Here is a 22,233-nt window from a genome sequence, read left to right on the forward strand (position 1 = left end):
AATGAAGCTAACATAGTCTGAACCATTCTGTCATGGAGAGAAGAGGGCACAGAGGTCCCACAGTCATCCCTAAGCGAACAGTCTTTGGTCACCTGCCTCCTCTGCAGAACCTACATCTATCTAGGGGGACGTGCAGCAGCCACCAGAAGGTCCTATCCAGAGGGACCAGGTCTGCCATCTCTCCCCACTGAGGTTTCTGATTTGCAGACACACAGTCAGGAGTAATACCTTGCCATTTTTTCCCCTCCGATTTTGCCATATGTCCCTACATTGAACCAACTACAAAAAAAGGTATTCTTCCAATGACTATCCATGACAAGTTTAATTTAACTCCAGGCTGGGACCCCACAGAGGAAAGATGACTGCCTGTATTTGTTGATGCAGGCCCGAAAAAGCTCAGGCAGCCAGGCACAAGAAAGTGCTTTCCCATAAAAAAAAGTGTCCTCCATTTGCTGCCTCCGGAACTAAAGCTGCTTTTACTCCTTCTATGTCGTATAAAAGGCTTTTATTATATGCTTCTTTCCTTTGTAATACCCCCCACCTTGGGGAAAAATCTGCAGTAATAAGCAAGCCAGTCTTTTAATAGAAGGTAAACAGAGTGGGGTGGATTTAAAACCACTCAGTCTTCTTTGTTTTTCCCAACACACAGCATTCTATATTGCTTTCATTTCTTTTCTTCTCATTCCTGTTAATAGTTATTTTTAAAGAATTAGGACAGAAACGGGTCAATAACGCCCGCAGATGCTGCAAATGCGTCAGCCCGTCTTCTGCTCAGAGAAGAAGTCAACAGTTTACTGGGCCCAGGTCATTTCCAGTCCTTCTTTTAGCCCAACCTATAATCCCACGCGCACAACAGAGAATTCACTGCAAACCCCACAGGAGAAAGTGGCTCTAGGTTAAACAGCTATGGTCACGCCAACGGAGAGAGCAGGTGTCCACAGCCACTTTTTTTAAAGGGCATTTCAAGGTCTACGGATAACCAGAGATTAGAAACAGAAAAGAGAAAACAAAACATGCAGGGTTTTCCCTCTTTCTCTGCCACATGAAGACACATGATGGGGAATGCTCAGGGTCGGCAGTATGCTGCCGTTTGCTCAGACTCCAACTCCAGGATGAGGTCCATGGGGTCTGAGTTGCATCTGCTTTGGGACTAACAGGGAGGGGAAGAGCCAAGCAGGTTGGAGGGGTTCATATTGCAGGAAAGTTTGACTTTCCTTCTATCTCCCTTCCTCTCTTACTTAAACCTGCTTTTCATTTACTCTTACTGTGTGTATATGGCATATGTGTGTATGACACATGCCTTTGTACATGCACGTGTATGTCAAGTGGAGGTCAGAAGACAACCTTTGGGAATCAGTCCCCACCTTCTACCAGGGATCAGTGATCGAACTCAGTGAGCCATCCCGCCTGCTCCACCTCATACATTTAGACGAAGTCAAACTTTCCTGCAATATGAACCCCTCCAACCTGCTTGGCTCTTCCCCTCCCGGTTAGTCCCAAAGCAGATGCAACTCAGACCCCATGGACCTCTTCCTGGAGTTGGAGTCTGAGCAAACGGCAGCATACTGTCGACCCTGAGCATTCCCCAGGAAGTATGCTTTAAGATCATGATGTGCCTGAGATCAGGGTCTAAGCACACCCTCTTGACTACCTTACATCCCCGGGACATCTGTGTTTGGGAGACTTACGGCGACAGAACTGAAAATCTTCTTTTCAAACTATTCTCCGTGGCTTTCTTGCCTTAGAAAGGTTTACATATCAGCTCCCTTTCTGCATGGATTTTTAAAAACTACTCCCATCTACCATCCTCTCAGGTAGCCTGAGAGAGGAAAGGAATCAAGATTTCAGAGAGCACCGAAGATGAATTTACAAAGGTACGAAGGAGGGGCTGGAGAGATAGCGCAGTGTTTGCGGATGCTTCTGCTTTTACGGAGGACCCAGTTCGGTTCCCAGCACTCACACTGGGTGCCTTACAACTACCAGGAAGTCTGCCGGCTTGCTCAGGCTCCTCACAAGCACAAACCCACATATGGACTCACCCGTGCACATAATCAAGAGAAAATAAATATTGTCAAAAACAAGAGAGCCTTGTAGATTTAAAACACTGACCTAAAAAGCAAATATAATTGTATATGAGCTAAAGCCCTTGCCGTTGAAACCACCAGTCAGTCTGTGCCCAGGCAGCTGGCAATGGCTGAAAAGTCTAGTAAGTGTGTTAAGAGCACAATAAACTAAGTCCAAACATGCTACAGACTTTATAACTAGTTACCTGCCTGCTAATGTTGTTATTACCCTTGTTCTGAAACTACAGAGATGAGACATCATAATCTCATTCTTAGGTAAAAACTACCTCAGGCTACTTTATTTATTTCTTTTCTGCCAGGGATACATTTTAAAAAAATATTTTGCCTATCTTATTTGATAAAAGCACCATATTTAGTGGTGACAAGTTAAAAATGATTACATTTTAAGTTTATATGTAACTTTCATTTATATTTTAAAACAAATCCATAGTCTGTGTTCTTCTACCCTATTTTTTGTTTTCTATTAGCCCCTCTATCTTTCTCTTTTTCCCCTAGCCTGACAGGAGGACAAAAACACACATGCACACTCAAGCATGCATGTGCGTGCACATGCACACAAACATGCACAACAAATCTGCTTGCTTTCCAATACAGGGTCTCAGTCTGTAGCCCAGGCTAGCCTCGAACTCATGGCAATCCTCCTGCCTTAGCTTCCCAAGTGCTAGAATTACAGTCTTGAAGCTCTCATACATAGTAAACACAAATCTTAAGTAAACAGTTTTAGAGACAAAAAGGACAGAGATTACACAAGTAAACAGAATTCTCTTATTTCATAGTTCAAAACAAAACTTCCAGATCCTGTGAAAATATTCAGCATACTTCCCCTGTACAAACACTGGGTGTTTTTCAACTTCTGGTATTATTATCTACCTATGTAGCAGAAGCAAACACAAGAAGTGTACAGAGATGGCTAAATGCCAAAGCCCAGGTCCCTCTGGACCCACCGAGCCGAGGTCCTAGGAGCAAATGTCCCCAGCCTCTGAATCCATCAGCAGTGTCCCCAGTGTACCTACCAGGAGAAAAGTACAATTCCTGAGGACCAGGGTGCTTGGCCTAGTGCCTTGTGACACATTTAGCCGCGTACTTAATCTCTCAGGGCTGTGCCTACTGTGGCAATGCCTGCTATTCTTTACCATCTGGAGCCTGGAGTTGATATTAGCTTGAACCACACATGCAAGAGAAAAGAAAAGAGGAAAGAAAAGAGAAAAAGGGGGGGGGGGAACCTCTCATTCACATTTAACTGAAATTGGTGACTGAACAATGCATTATGCTGCCTAGGCGTTCAGGCTTGGAAGAAAAGGGAGGGGTACAGTACGAACCTTCTCCTTTGTTTTCTGGTTCTCTGCTCGAAGGTCTTCATAGTCGCCTATTGCTAAAGGGAAAAGAAAAAGAAAGAAAGAGACATTACAACTCTCAAAAATTCACTGTGGGAAAACCTGCGAACTCAGCTGACCCCCCCCCCACACACACACACACAACTCGTCACTAAGTTCAGCAGAGTGGAGAGACCACCAAAGGGCTTTTGCTTTCCAGTCTCGGCAGATGTGAGCCCACCGCACTGAACTCCCATTTTCCCCGAGGCCTCAGGAAGACCCATGGGCCAGAAGGGACCTTGAAAAGTCCTCCTCTGTGATCTCAGCACCTGCCAGTGAGAGCACCCAGGCCCCTGCTGTCCCTCCCAACACAACCTACCCACCTGGGTGCTAAAACCGGGGCTCACTTAGAAATTAAAGTAGGCTTGCACACTCAACGCGACGCCATTTGTCTACTTTATTCAGCGTGGAAGGTTTGTGGGATGGACATTGGACTGAGAATATCTATCTCCAGGCAAGACAGGCAGTGGCCGTGCCATGGTCAGAAACCAGCAACCTTCATTTCACTAAGCTGGGAGTACAGGCTCCCAGATATGTGGGGAGATGTTCATGATGTAACCTGAACCCCCCATGTTCACATTTTAGGAGTTGAGCCTACGAAGTTTGGAACAGTGCCCTAAGGTGACAATGAGGCAGAGCCTCTGAGGCCAGTCTAGTCCACCAGCCACTAGACAGGCTGCCACTGGGCCACACATTCAGCTGTGTAAAAATTTTATATGGGATTTATCTTCTAAGAGTAGCTCAGTTTGTTTTTTTTTTTAAGTTACCCATTCCTATTAATAATCTGAAGACAGAAATAAAAGCCCGAGGCCAATAACTTTAATGGCGTCCCAGATGGGTCCCAAGCATGGAGACACATGACTGTAATTCCAGAGTTAGGAAGATTGAGGCAAGAGGCCCCACCCTGGCCTCAACCACCCTGGCTCAGCCTTCCCTCCCACCTAAAAGCAAACATCCCATAGAACCTGGTCATCAGCTCCAAAAACTATGTTTCCTAGAAGGGCAAGACTACCCCAGAAACAAGCACCTAACCGGGAGAGGGACAAGCTTCAGAGGCCAAAGGGCTGGTGTAGCCCGCTGTGACCACGGTGCTAATAGACACTGAGGTCCTAACTTACAGAAGCCACAGATCCCCCCCCTCCCGATAAACAGTTCTGGACATACACATAAAGATGGAGCCCTTTTCATGCTCAACCGGAAGGAGTTAATAAAGCACAAAGTGAAATCCTCCACACCCGGGCTCCTTTTCAATGACCGTCACAAAACTAAGCATGAACCAAATCGCCCTAGGATCTAGGAAATCATTGCAATGTGCCCCCTTTAACATAAACAAAAACTAAGATAGTTGAGATTTCTAAATACACGTTGATGCTACTGGGTAGTAGACTATGGTCACAGCCCCAAACATCATTATTCTACCTAATACAGCTTCAAAACAGAAAAGATAAAAATATTTTATTGACTGACTTTGGCTTAAACTACTTAGCATTTAAATGTATCTGCAGGACTGGGCAGATGGCTCCACTTGCCACACACACGTGAAGGATGAAGCTCGAATCCCCAGAACCACATAAAGACGGGCACAATAGCACACATCTCTAATCCCAGCATTCCTATGGAGAGATGGGAGGTGGAGTCAGGATAATCCTTGGTGGCTTGAGGGATGGCTAGCCTGGTACATACAGTGGAACTATAAAAACAAGAGCTGCTGTCTCACATAGGTAGATGGAGGAACTGACACACAAGGTTATTCTCCACCTCCTCCCCTGGTTTTCAAGACAGGATTTCCCTGTAGCACTGGAGCCTGTCCTGGAACTTGCTCTGTAGACCAGGCTGGTTTCAAACTCAGAGATCCCCCTGTCTCTGCCTCCCGAGTGCTGGGATTAAAGGCATGTGCCACCACCACAGCCCGGCCAAAGTTGTTCTCTGACTGCCATATGTCCCTGTATCCATACACATAAATATCATACTCACACACAATTTTTTTTTTTTACTTAAAGTGTTTTAAAGTATCTGTAGATGAAATTTAAAATTTCAAAATCGGGGCCAGTGAGATGATCCATAGGGTCAAAGTACTTCCATCAAGTCTGATAACCCAAGTTCAATTCCCAGTATCCACGTGGTGAATGGAGAGAGCCAGCCCCCTAAGCTGTCATGTGACTTCCACGTATGCACTATGGCGGTGCATGCACACACGCACATCGAAATGGACTTACCACTGCATTATTAGTGACCTACTTTACAGGCGTACACATACAAAGTAATGGCTTATAAAAGTATACTCTCATACTGACATTAAGAAATAAGAATTTTTTTTTCTATTTACAACATCAAATAATGGCTTGGGAAGCTTTTCTAAAACTACTCACACCATGCTTCCATTATAGTGCCGATAGACCAGACAAAACACGGCAAACTCCTAATTGCTGGCTCTTTATTACAAGGTATTAATTAAGAACCCTTCACCTATAATATTTTAATAGAAACCGTAGAAAGCACGCTTTGCTTATAGCTATGTGCAACTGTAACAGACAACAAAAGCAAAGACTTAAGTAGGGAAAAACAGAAGGAGCACAATGACCTTGGTCACAGCCGGGGACCGCAGGAGGATGGGGTACAAAAGGAAAGAAAAATGTTGATTTCTTTGAAGTTAACAACAACAACAACAACAAAAACCCAACAAAGCTCACTCCCAAAACAACATTCATGCACACGTACACACAAATGCATACATATGAATATGTGTCATCCTGATACTGGGGTATGGCTATCAATGGCTATGAAATGGCCTCTATTATTCAGGTACTTCATTTTTTAAAATTATGGCTATGTGTGCTGTGCAGTTCCCTGCAGAGGCCAGAAGGGGGCACTGGATCACCTGGAGCAAGATTTAGGGGTGGTTGTGATCCATCCGAGGTGGATGCTGGAAACCAAACTCACCTCCTCTGTAACAGCAGTGAGGACTCTTAACCTCAGATCCATCTCTCCAGCTCCCTCAGCTACTTCTTTTTATGGTATCTTAAGAGGCTTCACAGAAAGCAGTATTTTACTGCCTCAGAACTGGCTAGCAGTTTGAACATTTAAAGCAAGCGTGCGCAGCTCAAGAGGTTTGGCAACGCTATCCTTTGAAGCAGTGCCTCACACAAATGTGATGGGTTCCTTCCCATAGGAAAGACACAGCTTGGGAAGACTTCACACCTCGGCTTATCAGCTTTATAGATGTCTAATTAAATGAGCACGTATTGGCTGGGAGTCATCTCCCGGAGCCTCGGCTTCCTGGTTAAACGAGCTAACATAGGCTGGTGTTGTCTAGTGTCAGCCATGGTAATTGCCACTTAAGTTGCAAAGTTTGCCAGGTCCTGAATAAACACCCAAAGAATGTCCTGGGTTTCTTTTATTTCTGCCCACCCCCCAAATGGCTGACTGAAAGCAATCTGTGAAAGCAGGAGACATTATGTCACCAAGCAAAAGCAGGGAAGCAAGCTAAGGCGCTAAAAGCCATTTGTCACAGCGAATCCTGGCAAGGGCGTGGAAGCATGCCTGAGAACCAGACTTTTCAATCCTAGAAGCACACTTGAGCCAGCTGGAGAGCCTGGCAATCATGGAGCCCTGAACCCCTCTCCACAGTGGGTGCTCTGGGGTTGATCTACCGAGTCTAGGGCAGAGTTTAGTCATCTTTACTTTTATTTTTAAAGAAATGAATTCCCTAATATGTAGTTAGTGTGAGGAACAACTGCTTAACAGTGTAAAATAGACAAAAAGGAGGATCTGGAGAAAACTAGGGGAATATTGGGGAGAGCATGTGTTTAAGAATCACGCTGGTTTTCCATTCTCTAGGTCGCTAATGCTGAAGGAAGCCATCTGTAGCAGGTTTTGTCTTTGGGCCACTAACCAGCTCCCAAATAAAGACACAGATACTTATCGTTAATTATGAAGGCTCAGCCTTTAGTTTATGCTTGTCCCACTAGCTCTGATAAATTAATTCAACCTATTGAATTATTCATCTATGTTTTGCCTTGGGGCTTTTTACCTATCTTTCATTCTGTATGCCCTGCTCTCCTGCTTCTTCCTGTCTGGCTGTCTGGGCTGGCCAGCTCCCCTTTTCTCTCTGCTCACAAGCCCCGCCTCTCCTTCCTCTGACCAGCTATTGGTCATCCAGCTTTTTATTAAACCAATCAGATGCCTTCGGCAGGCAAGGTGAAACAGCAATGCATCTTTACGCAGTTAAATGAATACCGCATAAACAAAATCAACACACTGGAATGGGATGTTTTACTCTTTGGGCTCTTTAGTCTTTTGACATGGTGAGGTGGAGGGGCTCGTCACCCAACTCCCAAATAAATGCACACATGGAGGCTTATTCTTACTTATGAATGCCCAGTGTTAGCTTGTTTTTTTTTTTTTTTTTCCTAGCCAGCTTTTCTTAACTTAACCCGTGTAGTTTTTGTCTCTGGACTTTTTCCTTTTCTTACTTCTGTATATTTCATTTTCACTCTTACTCCACGGCTGGCTGTGTGCATCTGGGTGTCTGGCTCTGACATCCTCCTCTCCTTGTTCTCTGGCCGCTCCTCCCTTTCCTCGTTTGCCCTTCTATTTATACTTTGTCTGCTCCTCCTCTGGTAGTTATTCACGGCCAAACTAGCACTTGAAAGACCACCCTAAATACCTTCAAGGACCAACCAAACTCCTCCAGTCTTTCAGAAGTGTCTCACCGATATGTTCTTCCCCAGTAGCCAGTATCTGTGTCCTAACTCAGGCCTTCCACGGTGACACCCACTTATCTACCCTCTAATTTCCTATTCCAGGTTGATTCTTGCTCTTTTTCCCCCTTCAAAGCTTCATTTTATTTTTACTTAAGAACCTCCAAAGACTTTGGCATCACTCTCTTAAACCCCACTTCTCTTCTGACCACTCAGCTCTTGCCTGCAGACCACAGAGTCTAGGTAAACAGTTCTGCTCTACCCATGAGGTCTCCCGCAACCTCTCTCTTTGCAATGAAATTCAGCTGTCATTTCTTCTAGGGAGCTCTTCTTCTATGTTTTGGGCAAAATCAGCAGTTATATCTTAATATACTACCAGAGCACCCTACTCATATAGAGGCTGAGCACCCTGAATGCCAAAGTTTGAAATGTGAAAAGCTCCAAAATCAATAACTTTCTGAAGGCACGGTTCCAGATTTTGGAGCATTTGGGACTTCACATTTTCAGATCAGGGATGCTGAAACGGTAAAGACTATACAAATATCCCCAAATCCAGAAATATCCAAAACACGAAACAAGTATCACACCTCTGCTTGAATCCCTGTGCACAACACAACATTACAAAGTTGTCTGCACACGTCTGCCTGCTTGCCTTTTCTCCCCACTCAATGGATTGTGCTCTGCCTATGTCAACAGAATACGAAGCACAGAGTCCACACCTATGCCAAACAAATGAACAAAAGGTTCATACAAACATACCACGCAAAATGATTAAGCCAAATATTAACATCTCCATTTTAGAAATGAAGATGCAGATGCATTGAGAAGTCACACCTGTAGTAGGAAGTGGAGGCAGATCCTGTTTACTGATTCCCAGAGTCACTCACAGCAACTGACATTGCTGAGTGACTGTGAGGAACCTGATAGCACACTAGAGGGGAAATGGTCCTTTGGGGTAAAGACTACGCCTTTACCAGCCCATGTGTCTGCATCTAGGACAGCGCCTGACTTAAAGTAAGCACAGTTCTGCAGCAAGAATGAATCTGCAGCCCCGGGAGCATATCATCCTCAGCAGAGCACTCTCACTAGGCAGGGTCTCTCACACAGAATGCTCCATTAAGACACAATAAAAACAAAGCCTTAAGTAACAACCAAATGTATCTAGACAGAAAAGCACAACACTGTTTCCTGACATTTCCTGATGCAAATTTGTATCCATGGGCTGAGCCTGCCTGTCAGACTCAGGGAGCCTTGAAACCTTACTAATGGGAGGTGAGGACTGGAGCCACAAAGGCACTGTTCAATTAGGACAGCCTCCCCTTCTGCTCATGTCCCAGTGGATTCTCCTCCACTTAGAGCCAGAGTTGAGAGGGAAGCCATTTATACCCCACTTGTTAATTAAATCATTATAAAAGCCAGGGGTGGGGGACCACTGTGACAGCTGATCAAAAAAAAAAACCAAAGGTGACAGATTTCCTATCAGGAAAGGAATTATGGCAAGCCTGAGCTCCATCGACACTAGGTGGAACACATTTCAGTGCTAATAAAGAATAATGCTGAAGAACTCTCTGCAAACCATATGAATGGCTTCAAATTAAACATCCAGAGGGGGAAACTAAGTATCTTTACAGTCTGTCTGTCTGTCTGTCTATCTATCTGTCTGTCTATCTTTCTATCTACCTACCTATTACATATATGTGTGTCTGGTCTCTAGCATGTAGGCTTGTACATCACACAATCTCCACAACAACAACAACAACAAAACCAAATAAATGGTACAGCAACCTCTTAGATCCTTCAGAGAGTTGAGGTCAGGTCGCAGGGCAAGTCCCACCCCTGTCACTGGAGACACAAGGGCGGCACAGAGGAATACCTTGCGGCAGTGAACGGCTGGAAGAAACCCCTGCTAAAGATCTGGGACCCAGATAGGAAAATCTAGCCAGAGGCTTAGTTTGTACAGGTTGAGTTTAAAATGCCCTGGAGGTGGGGAGGTAGAAGGGCAGGTTAGTCAGGAAAGGGGGAAAGGATTTTTTGTTTCATGTCCTAGAGGTTCCTGCTTTTAGATGTAGCCACTCTAAGACAGATGCTCAGAGAACTCTGTTCCTGTCTTTCCTTTCTTTCTTTTTTCCTTTCTTTCTTTCTTTCTTTCTTTCTTTCTTTCTTTCTTTCTTTCTTTCTTCCTTCCTTCCTTCCTTTCTTTCTTTCTTTCTTTCTTGACGCAGGGTCTCTCACTACATAGTCCTAGCTAACCTGGAGCTCACTACATAGACCAGGCTGCCCCCAAACTCGCAGATATCTACCCCTCTGACTCCCGGTCCTGTGTTTAAAAACATGGCCACCATGCCCAGCTTGCCACTCTGTTCTTTAGACCAGATCTTAAGAGAAACCGCTTTACTAGAGCCTAACAGACTTGGAAGAGGAAAGCACCCAAGTCAATCCCACCCCATCCCCCTTCACACCCCAACCCCAAGCCTTCCTGCTCCCTGGGGGCAGGGCTGGGGTGCAGGACACAAAAATAAAGCAGAGAAAGTGTGAGATCACAGCCCCAGGGCAGATTCACTAACTCCCTATCCAGGGGGCCTCTGATGCAATCACAGAATACAGAGACATCCAAGCCTTACTAATGCAAATGTTTACAGAAGATTTATTCATGATTAACTAAATTCAGGCCTGCCCAGGATGTTCTTCAGTGCATGGAGGAATAAACAAGCTGTGGCACATCCATAAAATGGAATATTATTCAGCAAAGCGATGTGAGCCATCAAGCCACAAAAAGACCTGCATACTGCTAACTTAGGAGTCGATATGAAGGGCCACATGTATGGCATGAGTCCAACTACAACATCCTGGAAAGAGCAATAATGGAATCTGTGGCCATTAGCAGTTAGAGGAAGAAGCAGGGAGTGGCTCAAGTGTGTGGAGATTGGGGAGCAGTGAGATTATTCTGTGTGCTCCTGTGATGGCAGGCACACACCATATATTACTTAGATCCCACAAAAGTCAAGTAAAAACTGGATCCTGGGCCGGCAAGATGGACCTGCTGGAAAAGGTGCTTGCACCAGGTCTGGTGACTTGAGTTTGATCCCCAGAGCCCATGTAGAGGTGAAAATAGAGGACCAAATCCACTAGGTTGTCCTCTGACCGCCCCATGAGCGCCATGGCACATGTGTGCCCACACACCCACACACATAAACACACACACACATACCCACAGACACATCCACATACCCCCCACATACATACCCACAGTCATACACACACACACATATACACACAGATATACCCACACACACATGCACACACCCACACACATACACACACACACACACATACCCACAGACACACCCACATACCCCCACATACCCCCCACATACATACCCACAGTCATACACACACACACACACACATACACACAGATATACCCACACACACATGCACACACACCCGCACACACACCCACACACACAGCCACACACACAGACACAAGGTATTTTTTTAGAAAAAAATAATAAACCATGTTGTAAACTGTAGACATTGGTTAACAATAATGCACTAAATTGGCTTAAATATTGAATCACAAGCACAACAGAATTCAAGATATGCATGCTTTTTAGATCTATCATTTATCTTGAATTTTTCTCATACCCCATATTAATATAAACAATTATTGGTAAATTTAAAAAAGACTATTTTCCTCCAGCCCCACAAACAGAAATGTGTATAAGAATGTAAATGACATTATCATTTCAGTAAACTTCAATTTTGTACACTTTAGATACAGAGCTAGGGAGAGGGCTCAGTAGTGAGTGCTTGCTGTACAAGCACAAGGACCCATGTAAAACACAAGCCAAGTGTGGTCACACGCATGCTTCTAACCCCAACACTGTGAAGGTACAAGCAGAGACAAGAGGACCCCTGGGGCTTGTCAGCCACCACCCTAGCTCCAGTCTCAAGAGAATAAACCAGAGGGATAGAGCAGGACAGCTCCGTATCCTCTGCAAGTGTGCCTGAGCACTTGTGATGCGTGCACATATACACACACCTGCACAACATACCTGCACACCTGCATAAACACACACCTATACATGTACATCTGCACACCTGTAGCTACACACACACACCTGCACACATACACCTGCTTCTGCACACCTACAGCTACACACACACACCTGCACAACATACCTGCACACATGCATACACACCTACACATGTACATCTGCACACCTGTAGCTACACACACACACCTGCACACATACACCTGCTTCTGCACACCTACAGCTACACACGCACACCTGCACAACATACCTGCACACATGCATACACACCTACACATGTACATCTGCACACCTGTAGCAATACACACACCTGCACACACACACCTGCTTCTACACACCTGCACACATACACCTGCTTCTGCACACCTACAGCTACACACGCACACCTGCACAACATACCTGCACATCTGCATGAACACACACCTACACATGTACATCTGCACACCTGTAGCTACACACACAACTGCACACATACACCTGCTTCTGAACACTTGCAGCCACATACACAGGTACACCTGCACACACACACAGCATGCACATGCACACATGCACACCTGCATGCACAAACACACACACAAAAATTTAGATACGTTGGAAAAGAACCCGAACTTCAAAGACAGTAGTCATCAGGGATTTTCTCTAGGATCACCAAATGCTTCTTATAGTTGGTTGTTGACACATGGGCTTGGAATTCCAGCATTCAAACGGCAGAGGCAGGAGAACCATGGCAAGTGTGAGGTCATCCTGATCTTCATACTAAGTACTGGGCCAGCCGTCTACAGAATAAGACTCTGTTTCAGAGGAGGGAGGGAGGGAGGGAAGAAAAGAAGGAGGAGGAGAGGGAGAGAAAGGGAGAGAGGGGGGAACAGAGAAAGGGGGTAGAGGGAGGGAGGTGGGGAGGGAAGGAGGGAAGAAAGGGAAACACAAAACTACCCTCCTGTAACCTTTCGCCAATCCTAGACAACATACAGTGCCAATTCAATGTGAAGTCTATGGAAACAGTTGTCATATTACATTATTTGAGACAAATCATAAGAAAACTTTTTCAGCCATTTTCTTTGTAAAAATTGTATATTATTGTTTATATGTGCATGGATGATTGCTTGCCTGTATGTCTGTGCACTACATGTGTGCCTGGTGCCCACAGAGGCCAGAGAGGAGCATCAGATATTTTCAATCTGAAACTGACTGAATCTATACAAGTGGGATCCATGGGCAGTGCGGGCAGGGCCTCAAGAATGTGAAGAGTCCCTGTGTATCCGCTAATGCATTTTGCATTAATTGGAACGTTTGTTAGATTTGGGCCCTCTTGACAGTCTGATAACCCAAAGTCCACATTTTATTCAGATTCCCTTACTTTTATTTATGTCTACAGATGGATTTTGATTTGGTTGACCAGCCATTGAAAAAATGACATGGAGCCTTATTAATTACGAAAACTTGGCCTACAACTTAGGCTTGTCCCACTAGCTCTTATAACTTAAAATAACCCATTTATAGTAATCTGCATTTTACCTCTCTTCCATTTCGTACCTCCTGTTTCCTCTCTGTGTCCTGTGGTGTCTCTCTCCTGCCTAGATCCACGTCTTCTGTCTTCTTTCTCTGCCTGGAAGTCCCACCTAACCTCTTCCTGCCTAACTATTGGCCATTTAGCTCTTTATTAAAGCAATCAGAGGGCATCTTGGCAAAGATACATCTTCACAGTATGCAAAAAGATGATTCCACAACATACGTCCTGTTTCCAGTACCTACGCTGAGATATCACGTCCCATTTAAATGTCTTATGTCCTTGGGTATTTCTTCGCCTTGGTCCCCTCTTTTACGACCTTGAGAAGTTCTTGTTGTTGTAATAAAGTATTTTTTATATGGGGTTGGGTTGTTTGGTTTGAGTTTTTCCCCACTGAGATGGGAGCAACAGAGACAAGGCCTCAAGTAGCCCAGGCTAGCCTCAAACTCACGTGTAGCTAAGAATGACTGGAACATGAGACATTCCTGTGGCCCTCCCATGCGGGGACTGTGGCCCTACCATGAACTTGTGAGACTGTTGCCTGTCCCTTTGCCGAGAGCTTGACAGCTTTAAGGAGTGAATTTACCTTAGCCAGGTTTCTTTTTTTTTTTTTTTTTTCTGATGTTTTCCTTGAAAGTGCACGGGACTTCAAGATCTTGAGGGAAAGCCAGAGATAAAATGTCATTTCATCACATCCCACACACACTTCTTCGCCACACGTATTACTTTGTGCCCTGGGTCACATCTTGTTTGTCTTTAATTGCTCCAGTGTTGGGCAGTGGACAATTCTTCAGTGAGCTTCCGTGTCTCTTGGTCCCATCATGTGAATGTCCTAGTCTGAACACTTCCTAACACTTCCTTAGTCTTGGGACCCACAGGATGCCCCAGGTTTGGCTTGCATATTTGGGTGTCTCAATCATAAAATCAACCATTTCCCTTGAGAACCCTGTTTCTCTCATCAGAGGGCACTATTAGCAACCATGTTCTGAGTGATAAATAGACCTAGTTCTGAATGTAACAATCTGCGTCTACACTAAGCTAATACAAACTCACACAGATGCCTTTAACTCTAGACCATTACCAAAAGCATGACTTTCAACAGGAAAAAAAACTTGGCCCTGCCAAGGTCATAGTATATATCTTATCTGCTCTTTAGAATGATAGTAAGACATAGATTGAGAAAAAATGGGTTAGAAGAAAGAGAACATCATATGTTTCATTTTTATTTTAGGTTAATATTTTTAAATCAAAGGAAGAGCCAGTTCCCTGGGAGGAGTATTAACGGAGAAGGGGCTCCAAGTAGCAGGCCTGGCTCCAGCTCATGAAGGTTCATCTCCGGGAGGGCCTGGACACTATCTCCAGCTCATGAAGGTCCATCTCTGGGAGGGCGTGGACACTATCTCCTCTGTAACACTTAGTACCTTGGAAGTAAACTACAATTCTAATAATCATCTGGTAGCTCGGAAACAGGCAACTCCTGGACCACACGTAGAAAAATAGTGCTGGCATAATCCAATAAAAGAAATGGAGTACAGACCTAAACAGAGAACTCTCAACAGAGGAATCTAAAATGTCTGAAAGACACTTAAGGAAATGTTCATCATCAGAGAAATGCATCAAAATAACTCTGAAATTCCATCTTACACCTGTAAGAATGGCCAAGATCAAAAACACTGATGACAACTTATGCTGGAGAGGTTGTGGGGGAAAAGGGAACACTTCTGCATTGCTGGTGGGAGTGCAAGCTGGTACAGCCCCTTTGGATGTCAGTGTGGCGATTTCTCAGAAAATTAGGAAACAACCTTCCTCAAGATCCAGCAATACCACTTTTGGGTATCTATCCAAAGGATGCTAAACTGTGCCACAAGGACATGTGCTCAACTATGTTCCTAGCAGCATTGTTTGTCATAGCCAGAACCTAGAAACAACCTAAATGCCCCTTGATCGAAGAAGGGATAACGAAAATGTGGTACATTTACACGATGGAGTACTACACGGCAGAAAAAAATAACGACAGCTTGAATTTTGCAGGAAAATGGATGGAGCTAGAAAACATTATTTTGAGTGAGGTAACCCAGACACAGAAAGACAATTATCACATGTACTCACTCATGGGTGGTTTTTAGACATAAAGCAAAGAAAGCCAGCCTACAAACCACAACCCCAGAGAACTTAGACAACAGTGTGAACACTAAAAGAGACTTACATAGATCTAATCCACATGGGAAGTAGAAAGTAGAAAAAGACAGGATCGCCTGAGTAAATTGGGAGCATGGGGACCTTGGGGGAGGATTGAAGGGGGAGAGGAGAGACAGGGAGGGGAGCAGAGAAAAATGTAGAGTTCAATAAATATCAATTAAAAAAGAAAGAAAAAACAGCGCTGAAAAGCCAAGTTTGCAGATGAAGCCAAGGCAGCCATGTTGTTTCAAATGGCCTCCCACTGAAGGCTCTGCATGTCCTGCCCAGGGCTGGTACCTCAGTTTCACACACTAGTATGGCCATGCAATGCCTGGGCCCTTTGAATTACAATAATGCCCCACTGTTTGCTCCCCCAGGAGCTAAAGAAACTCCAGAAAAAGCACCCATGAGTCAGTAGCTTAGCTCTAGGAAAAAGCTGAATCTTAAGAATGAGATCTGTGTTAACCAGCTATCTACACTGGGATGAGGTGATGCACATTGTCCATAGTCTGAATACTCAGAAAGTGGAGGCAGGGTCAGGAGTTCAAGGTCATCATGTTATACAGAGTTTGAGGTCAACCGAGCTTCCTTGGGGCCATGTCTCAACAAATAAAAATCTTACCATGGAATATTTGTTTTCAGTAGTTTTTGCCCAAGAATTCCCACGGCTTTTCATTTTTCACTGCCATTGTTTGGTCTTTACCCTTATTACGTAGCTCAGCGGCGGAATACATGCCTAGCATATATAAGGGTTTGGGTCCCATCCTTAGCACTGAGAAGGATGAAGGGGAGAGGGAAAAAGGAAAAGAAGAGGGGGGAAAGAAATATCATGAAATGGAAACCACTTTTCAGTCCTCACCAGGTTCTCAATGGCACTGCCATGCAATATTGACCAGGCCCTTTGATGGTGGTGGCCCATTCTGCTTTGGACAGCAACAGTAATCCGTGGTTTTTGTGAGGGATGCCATTCAAGCACCTCCCTAACCAGAAGGTCAAGAATCCATGACCCATCCAAGCCAATCAGACTAGTCTTCCTGGATTTTATACTGTCTCCAGACTCAGAACTCAGCAGCAGCAGGGGCCAGGCCTTCTTTGCTGGTCTCTGATGCTCTCCTGGTGCCTGGCTATGAATATTCAGGGCATGCATGTTGAATGAATCACACAGAAAGCCGTGCACCTTCAACAAATGCTGAACTGAGTCTATCATTTTCCAAAAGAATTCTACAGAGAGAGAAAATTGTATGATGTTTTGTAAGGGAAATGTCCACTTTGATAGCTGGGAAATATGCATCGGAAATAGTACCCTAAGTTACCATTTCTCCGTGCATTAACGATGTCAATCAGCCCAATAAAATAAAGCCCATGGGGGGAGAAAAGACAAAAGGAGAATTACCTCATTACCTCAGCATCTGCTTGAACATAAAAAAAAAAAATCACACACTGGCTAATTTTTTTAAGGGACATAATATAACTTTCTAGAAAGACATAATCTACCTAATTATACCATTCAGTAGACGGGAACATACAATGTTGTGAAGTAATTCAGAAGTGGGTGTGATTTATAAGGCAGAGCGTGGGGACGGGTACATAGAAATTAGAGATTGTTCATATTATGACAGGCTCCTTCACTGCACTTCACAACTTTGTCAGGCCTAACCTCACTCTCGCCACTGAAGGCTCCCGGCTCTGCAGCACCCACAGCAGCCTCCTTCCTGAACACCACCCCTGGGGAAGAGGATCAAGTTTTAGACCTAAAGGGGGAGTCACATGAGGAGACAAACATGGCCAACAAATACGTGAAGACCAGAATTTCACTGACGGTCAGGGCAACAGACATTTTAAAGGAGACATCTTGCCAGTTCCAATGGCAAAGATTCAAGAACTTGTCAGGCTGCCCAGCTGATGATTACTGTCAGCCAATGCTCACCAGAATCTGTGATGAGGGCACTGCTGGGGGAAGGCAAACTCACACAACTGTTGACGGAGGAGTGAGTGCCTGTGCACCGGATGGCATAATTTCGTATCATGCATGCCATCAAATCCAACAATCCCATCTCTAAGAACCTACCCTAGAAAAAATAATAGTCTATTTATTTGCATGCCTCTTTGATTAATGACTATCTACCAGGCAAGAAACGTCCTAAGAGCCAGGAGGGTCTGATTCACCATCTAGCCACATGCTCTAGAACTTGGGCCCCATATACAACAAGTAACTGGCAGTTGTTTAAAGGCGCAAAAACATGTTTATGCAGCTTTAAACAAGGGAAATAGAGCAACCAATCAAAAATGGTCTTCTTGTTCATATTGAATGGGGAAGTTAAATTATGACTCACCACAGCAACAACCCACCATCGACATAAAAACATGACCGTAATACTGGTGTACCCAAAGACCTGATAGCCATGTTTACACCTCAAATGCCTGGCTTCCTAGTTAATTCCACAGGTCAGACAGCCGTTACATACTCTTAAATAAGTCTTTATCAAAGTCTGGCCAACAAACGCATTCTGGTTTTAAAATATGAAACTCTCACTGTAGGTTGAACAACCCTAATACCCATGTGAGCAATCTCAATGTCGGGGGGGGGGGGAGAGAAACACAAGCCTAGGTTCTATTACTTCTGATTCCATTACTTCTGGTTCAAGTACTCCATCAGGAAAACGGAGCCTTTCGAAATACCAAGCCACAGATTTGTTTTTTTTTAACACAACAACACAAGGGAAGGAGCTAGGAACCTAGGAGTCCTCCCTTCTTAAACTTCAGTCCAGCAAAGGGCCAGAGAAGGTGTTTGTGGGTGTCACCATTGTTAGCATACTTTGAGAAGTACAAAGAGAATGAGAGGAAATAATATTTTATTTTGTTTCACATTCATTCACAAACTTACCATCCATCAAAAGATCTGGTATTGACCAAGGCTGAAAGTTTCCTAACTCCAGAAAAATGAATCAAAAGTGTTATGATGAGACACAAGAATGTGTTATTAAAACTAATACTAGTGAAATCCAGTTCTCATTTTTTTTTTTTTAAAAAAAAAAAAAGCAGTTGGGAGATTCCAAATAAGGCAATCTGCCCAGTGCCTGGGGTCACAGGTGCTGTGTGGGTTGACTTAGGGCTAATTGTGGACAAGCAATTAACACTCATTCCGGTTTCTAGATGCTAGATAGAGAATTTCAGCGAGGTTAGCTAACTCCCTGAGGAGACACAGCGCAGTGCTGTGGAGATCTTTCCGCCCTATGGCTGATGGGCTTGAAAAGCCCCTTGATAGGACCTGTCTTCAGTCACAAGGCTCAAGGGAGGGAAGACGCCAACTTCAGAGCTGGTGAACTGAGCCAAGAGAAGCGAAAGGACCAGACTGAGCCACTGAGCAGGCCCCTTCCAGGGTCAGCAAGTCGCTCAGTGCGGGCATGCCCTGCACATTTTTACTTCCTAAACCTGTGTGGTTCCTCTTTCTTGACCCATATTTTCAAGCCAACCTTTGAGCAGGATAATTACCTGATTTTTTTTTTTTTTTTAACTATGTCAGGTTAACTGGATCTAGGATTTGGCTTTGTTCACCAATGTGCTGAGTGACAGTCATCAGCCAACAAGCAGTAGAGAAACGCTTGCAATACGGCCTGGCTTTCTGGCACCCAGCATCAGCCCAGCTCCCTCAGAAAGCCCCACACAGGCAGGGTGTCGACTCACTGACTAATAAATTGCTAAAAATGGGAAGTGATGAGAACACGTCGGTGGCCTAAAAAAAATCCCAGCAGGGTAAAGAAAAAGGAACTAGACCGAGCCCCAAAGAAAAGCTGGGAAAGCTGCAGGCCCAGGAACGCTGAAGTGTGCAAGGGTGGGGCCTCAGCTAGGAGCCAGGCCATCGAGCTACCTAACCCGGCGCCCAGCGATCCTGTCTTGCTCGCTTCTCCCGAGTGAACCGGAGTGCGAGCCGGGACCCTGTCCACGCCCGATGCGTGTCCCTTCCCATCCCCCGGTCCCGCAATCCCTGCAGGTCGCGCTTCTCCCACTGCGGGAAGACGCTCCAGCTCCTCCGCCCAGGGCTCTGCATGGCGCGCGGAGCTCGGGGAGCGCTGCACCGCGGCTGAGCTACGGGGTGGCTGCGTCGGCCTCACCATCCCCGGGGCCCAGGCTGGCACCTGCGGCAGCGCACGGAGCTGTCCCGCCCGAGGCCGCGGCTCCCGCACCTGCGCCCGCGGGCCCGCCTACCTTGCTCCTTCAAGCTGGTGATGAGCTGCAGCTGCTTCTCCTCGTCCGAGCTGTTCATTTTGGCGGGTGGGGCTGGGGATAAAAGGCAAGGAGGGGAGGCGAGAGGGACACGGGGGAGGGGGAGCAGAAAGCAAGACGCCGGTGGCGCGGCGTGTGGCTGCACTACCCGGAAGTTGGGATCGTTCCCGCTCCTCCCGCTCCTCCTCCTCCTCCTCCTCCTCCTCCTGGCGCGCAGCACGCGGTGAGATCATCCCGCGCACCTACTCGCGGCCCGCGGCTGCTCCACCTGCGGCGGGCGGGCCTGGGCGCTGGGCCCGGGAGGGGCGTGGGAAGCGAAGGCGGGTCAGGTGTCGAGGCCCCAGGGCGCCTGCGATCCTCCCAGGGATTTGTGTGCGTCCGTGCGTGTGGCCTCCGCTGTGCCCTACTTTGCACCCCCGACGCGCACGCAGAGGACTCCCGCCCGGGGTTCGCCACCCCAGAGCTGGACAGCGGATCTGAGCCGACATGACCAACCTCAGTCGCCCTCTATTACTCACTGGTCTCTGGCCAGGGCTGGAAAACCTCTGTTCTACACTTCTACAGGGAACACCTTGAGGCCAGACCCCAGCAGGTGCATGTTGAGTGCTGTCTGGCTAATTGAGTCACCGCATAATCCGGGGGAGAAGGCGTGGCAGTGTTGTCACCGGTCCTCCGCGGGTTTCCATCCATCATACCAGTGTGAAGAGGGGGTGTCAGGACCTGGGCCCTGCCTCAGGGACCTCACCATGCCTGAACTGCAGTGAAGATCATCTGGTTTCCGTGGGAGGATCTTCTGTCTTGGGGGAGCCTGGCACTGTACGCCGAATACCCAAAGTCACTGGGTTCACACAAGGAGCCTAGTGTGTAAGATAATGATACACAGCACTTGCCCCTCTTAAGGACCCTCGGTTGTGTTCACACCCAGCTCTTGAGTAGGCTCAGGCAGGCTTGGCTTTCTCCAGCCTCTGCTTGAATCTTCCGCACTCTGGAGTCCATCTAAAGGATGGGAATAATAATGTATACTCTCCACGAATTTGAAAAATTGAACAGGAAGAGGAATTTGATCACAGCATCACATCCAGAATCAAGACTAGAAGCTCTTGTTCAGTGTGCTCCAAGGCCCTAAGTTCCATCCAATAAGGGGGGATGAATGGCTACGACCTGCCCTGCTCTGGATTCTGCGCAGTTTTGCCTTTATGATTACGGGTGTTATGGCTGCTAATTACAAGTTGAGAAAGGCAGAGTTCTTTATTCCGATCATTAAGCGTCCAAGATAAAGCCAACTAAGGAAGCCTTCTGCATATCTTAGATTATTACATCATCATCTCTAAACTCATCAAGAACATCGATTCAGGACTTCTGGGCATGCTTCACGTCACAGCTTAGGCAAATGTCCAACAGAAGGGGAAGAGTATCAGCATTTGGGTAGATCCTGAAGCCAGTATGGCTCTCCTTACCACATACCATCTCATGAGGACCTTTGAATTGGGGGAATGGCTTTTTTTTTTCCTGTAACAAATGGCAATGTAGTATTTTAGAACACATGGTTTAGTTGGTAGGGTGTTCTGAAGTGGCTATGTAGGTTTCTAAATAAAAAGAGTTGAAAATGAAACTTTAAGAAATAGTTTCAGTATGGGGATTTTGCTGTTCAATCCTTCCTGTAATGTATTTCCCAGTCAGCTACAGTGATGATCCCTAAAGATAACCACATCGCCTTCCTCCCGAGGTTACTTTTTTAGTTCTCATACTTGAAAGGCAAGAGAGGTGAGAGACATCAGTCAACTGTGTGACCATGTGAATAGGAGCTGCCACCAGGTGTTTTGTGGAATGAATGATAATTAGCCCCAAGAAAATAAGAATATATCCAGGAGAGCCAAGTGACCAACAATTGTCACTTAGCTTTTGAAGGGTAGCCAGGGTGCTTGTCAGACCCAAGCGGCCAGACTGTGACTGCTGACCCAAACCCAAGTAACCAGAAGTACCTTCTCCAATTCCACCACATGGAAGTAAGATGCCCAGTTGATACTTAGTTTGGTTTACAAATTCCCATTCTTCTAAATGGCTGGTGGAATTGTCCACCCCAGTTATATAGTATACTATGGTGTTTGGGGA

The 22,233-nt window shown here is 45.7% G+C and overlaps 1 protein-coding gene across 3 annotated transcripts in view; it reads right to left on the bottom strand.

The window, feature by feature from the left end:
* The window catches only part of Shtn1 (shootin 1), a 103,241-nt gene extending 82,967 nt beyond the window's left edge, over nt 1-20,274 (bottom strand). For all 3 annotated transcript variants that reach the window (XM_038334070.1, XM_038334064.1, XM_038334076.1), the window contains exons 1-2: nt 20,104-20,274; nt 3,404-3,456 (exon numbers count right to left, since the gene is read on the bottom strand). In XM_038334070.1, coding sequence (XP_038189998.1) covers nt 3,404-3,456; nt 20,104-20,161 — 111 coding nt within the window. In that variant the 5' untranslated portion in view covers nt 20,162-20,274. The remainder of the gene's footprint in view (nt 1-3,403; nt 3,457-20,103) is intronic.
* Nucleotides 20,275-22,233: the final 1,959 nt, after the last annotated feature.

The sequence above is a fragment of the Arvicola amphibius genome, chromosome 1 (genome assembly GCF_903992535.2).
Source record: "Arvicola amphibius chromosome 1, mArvAmp1.2, whole genome shotgun sequence".
NCBI classification, from domain to species: Eukaryota; Metazoa; Chordata; class Mammalia; order Rodentia; family Cricetidae; genus Arvicola; species Arvicola amphibius.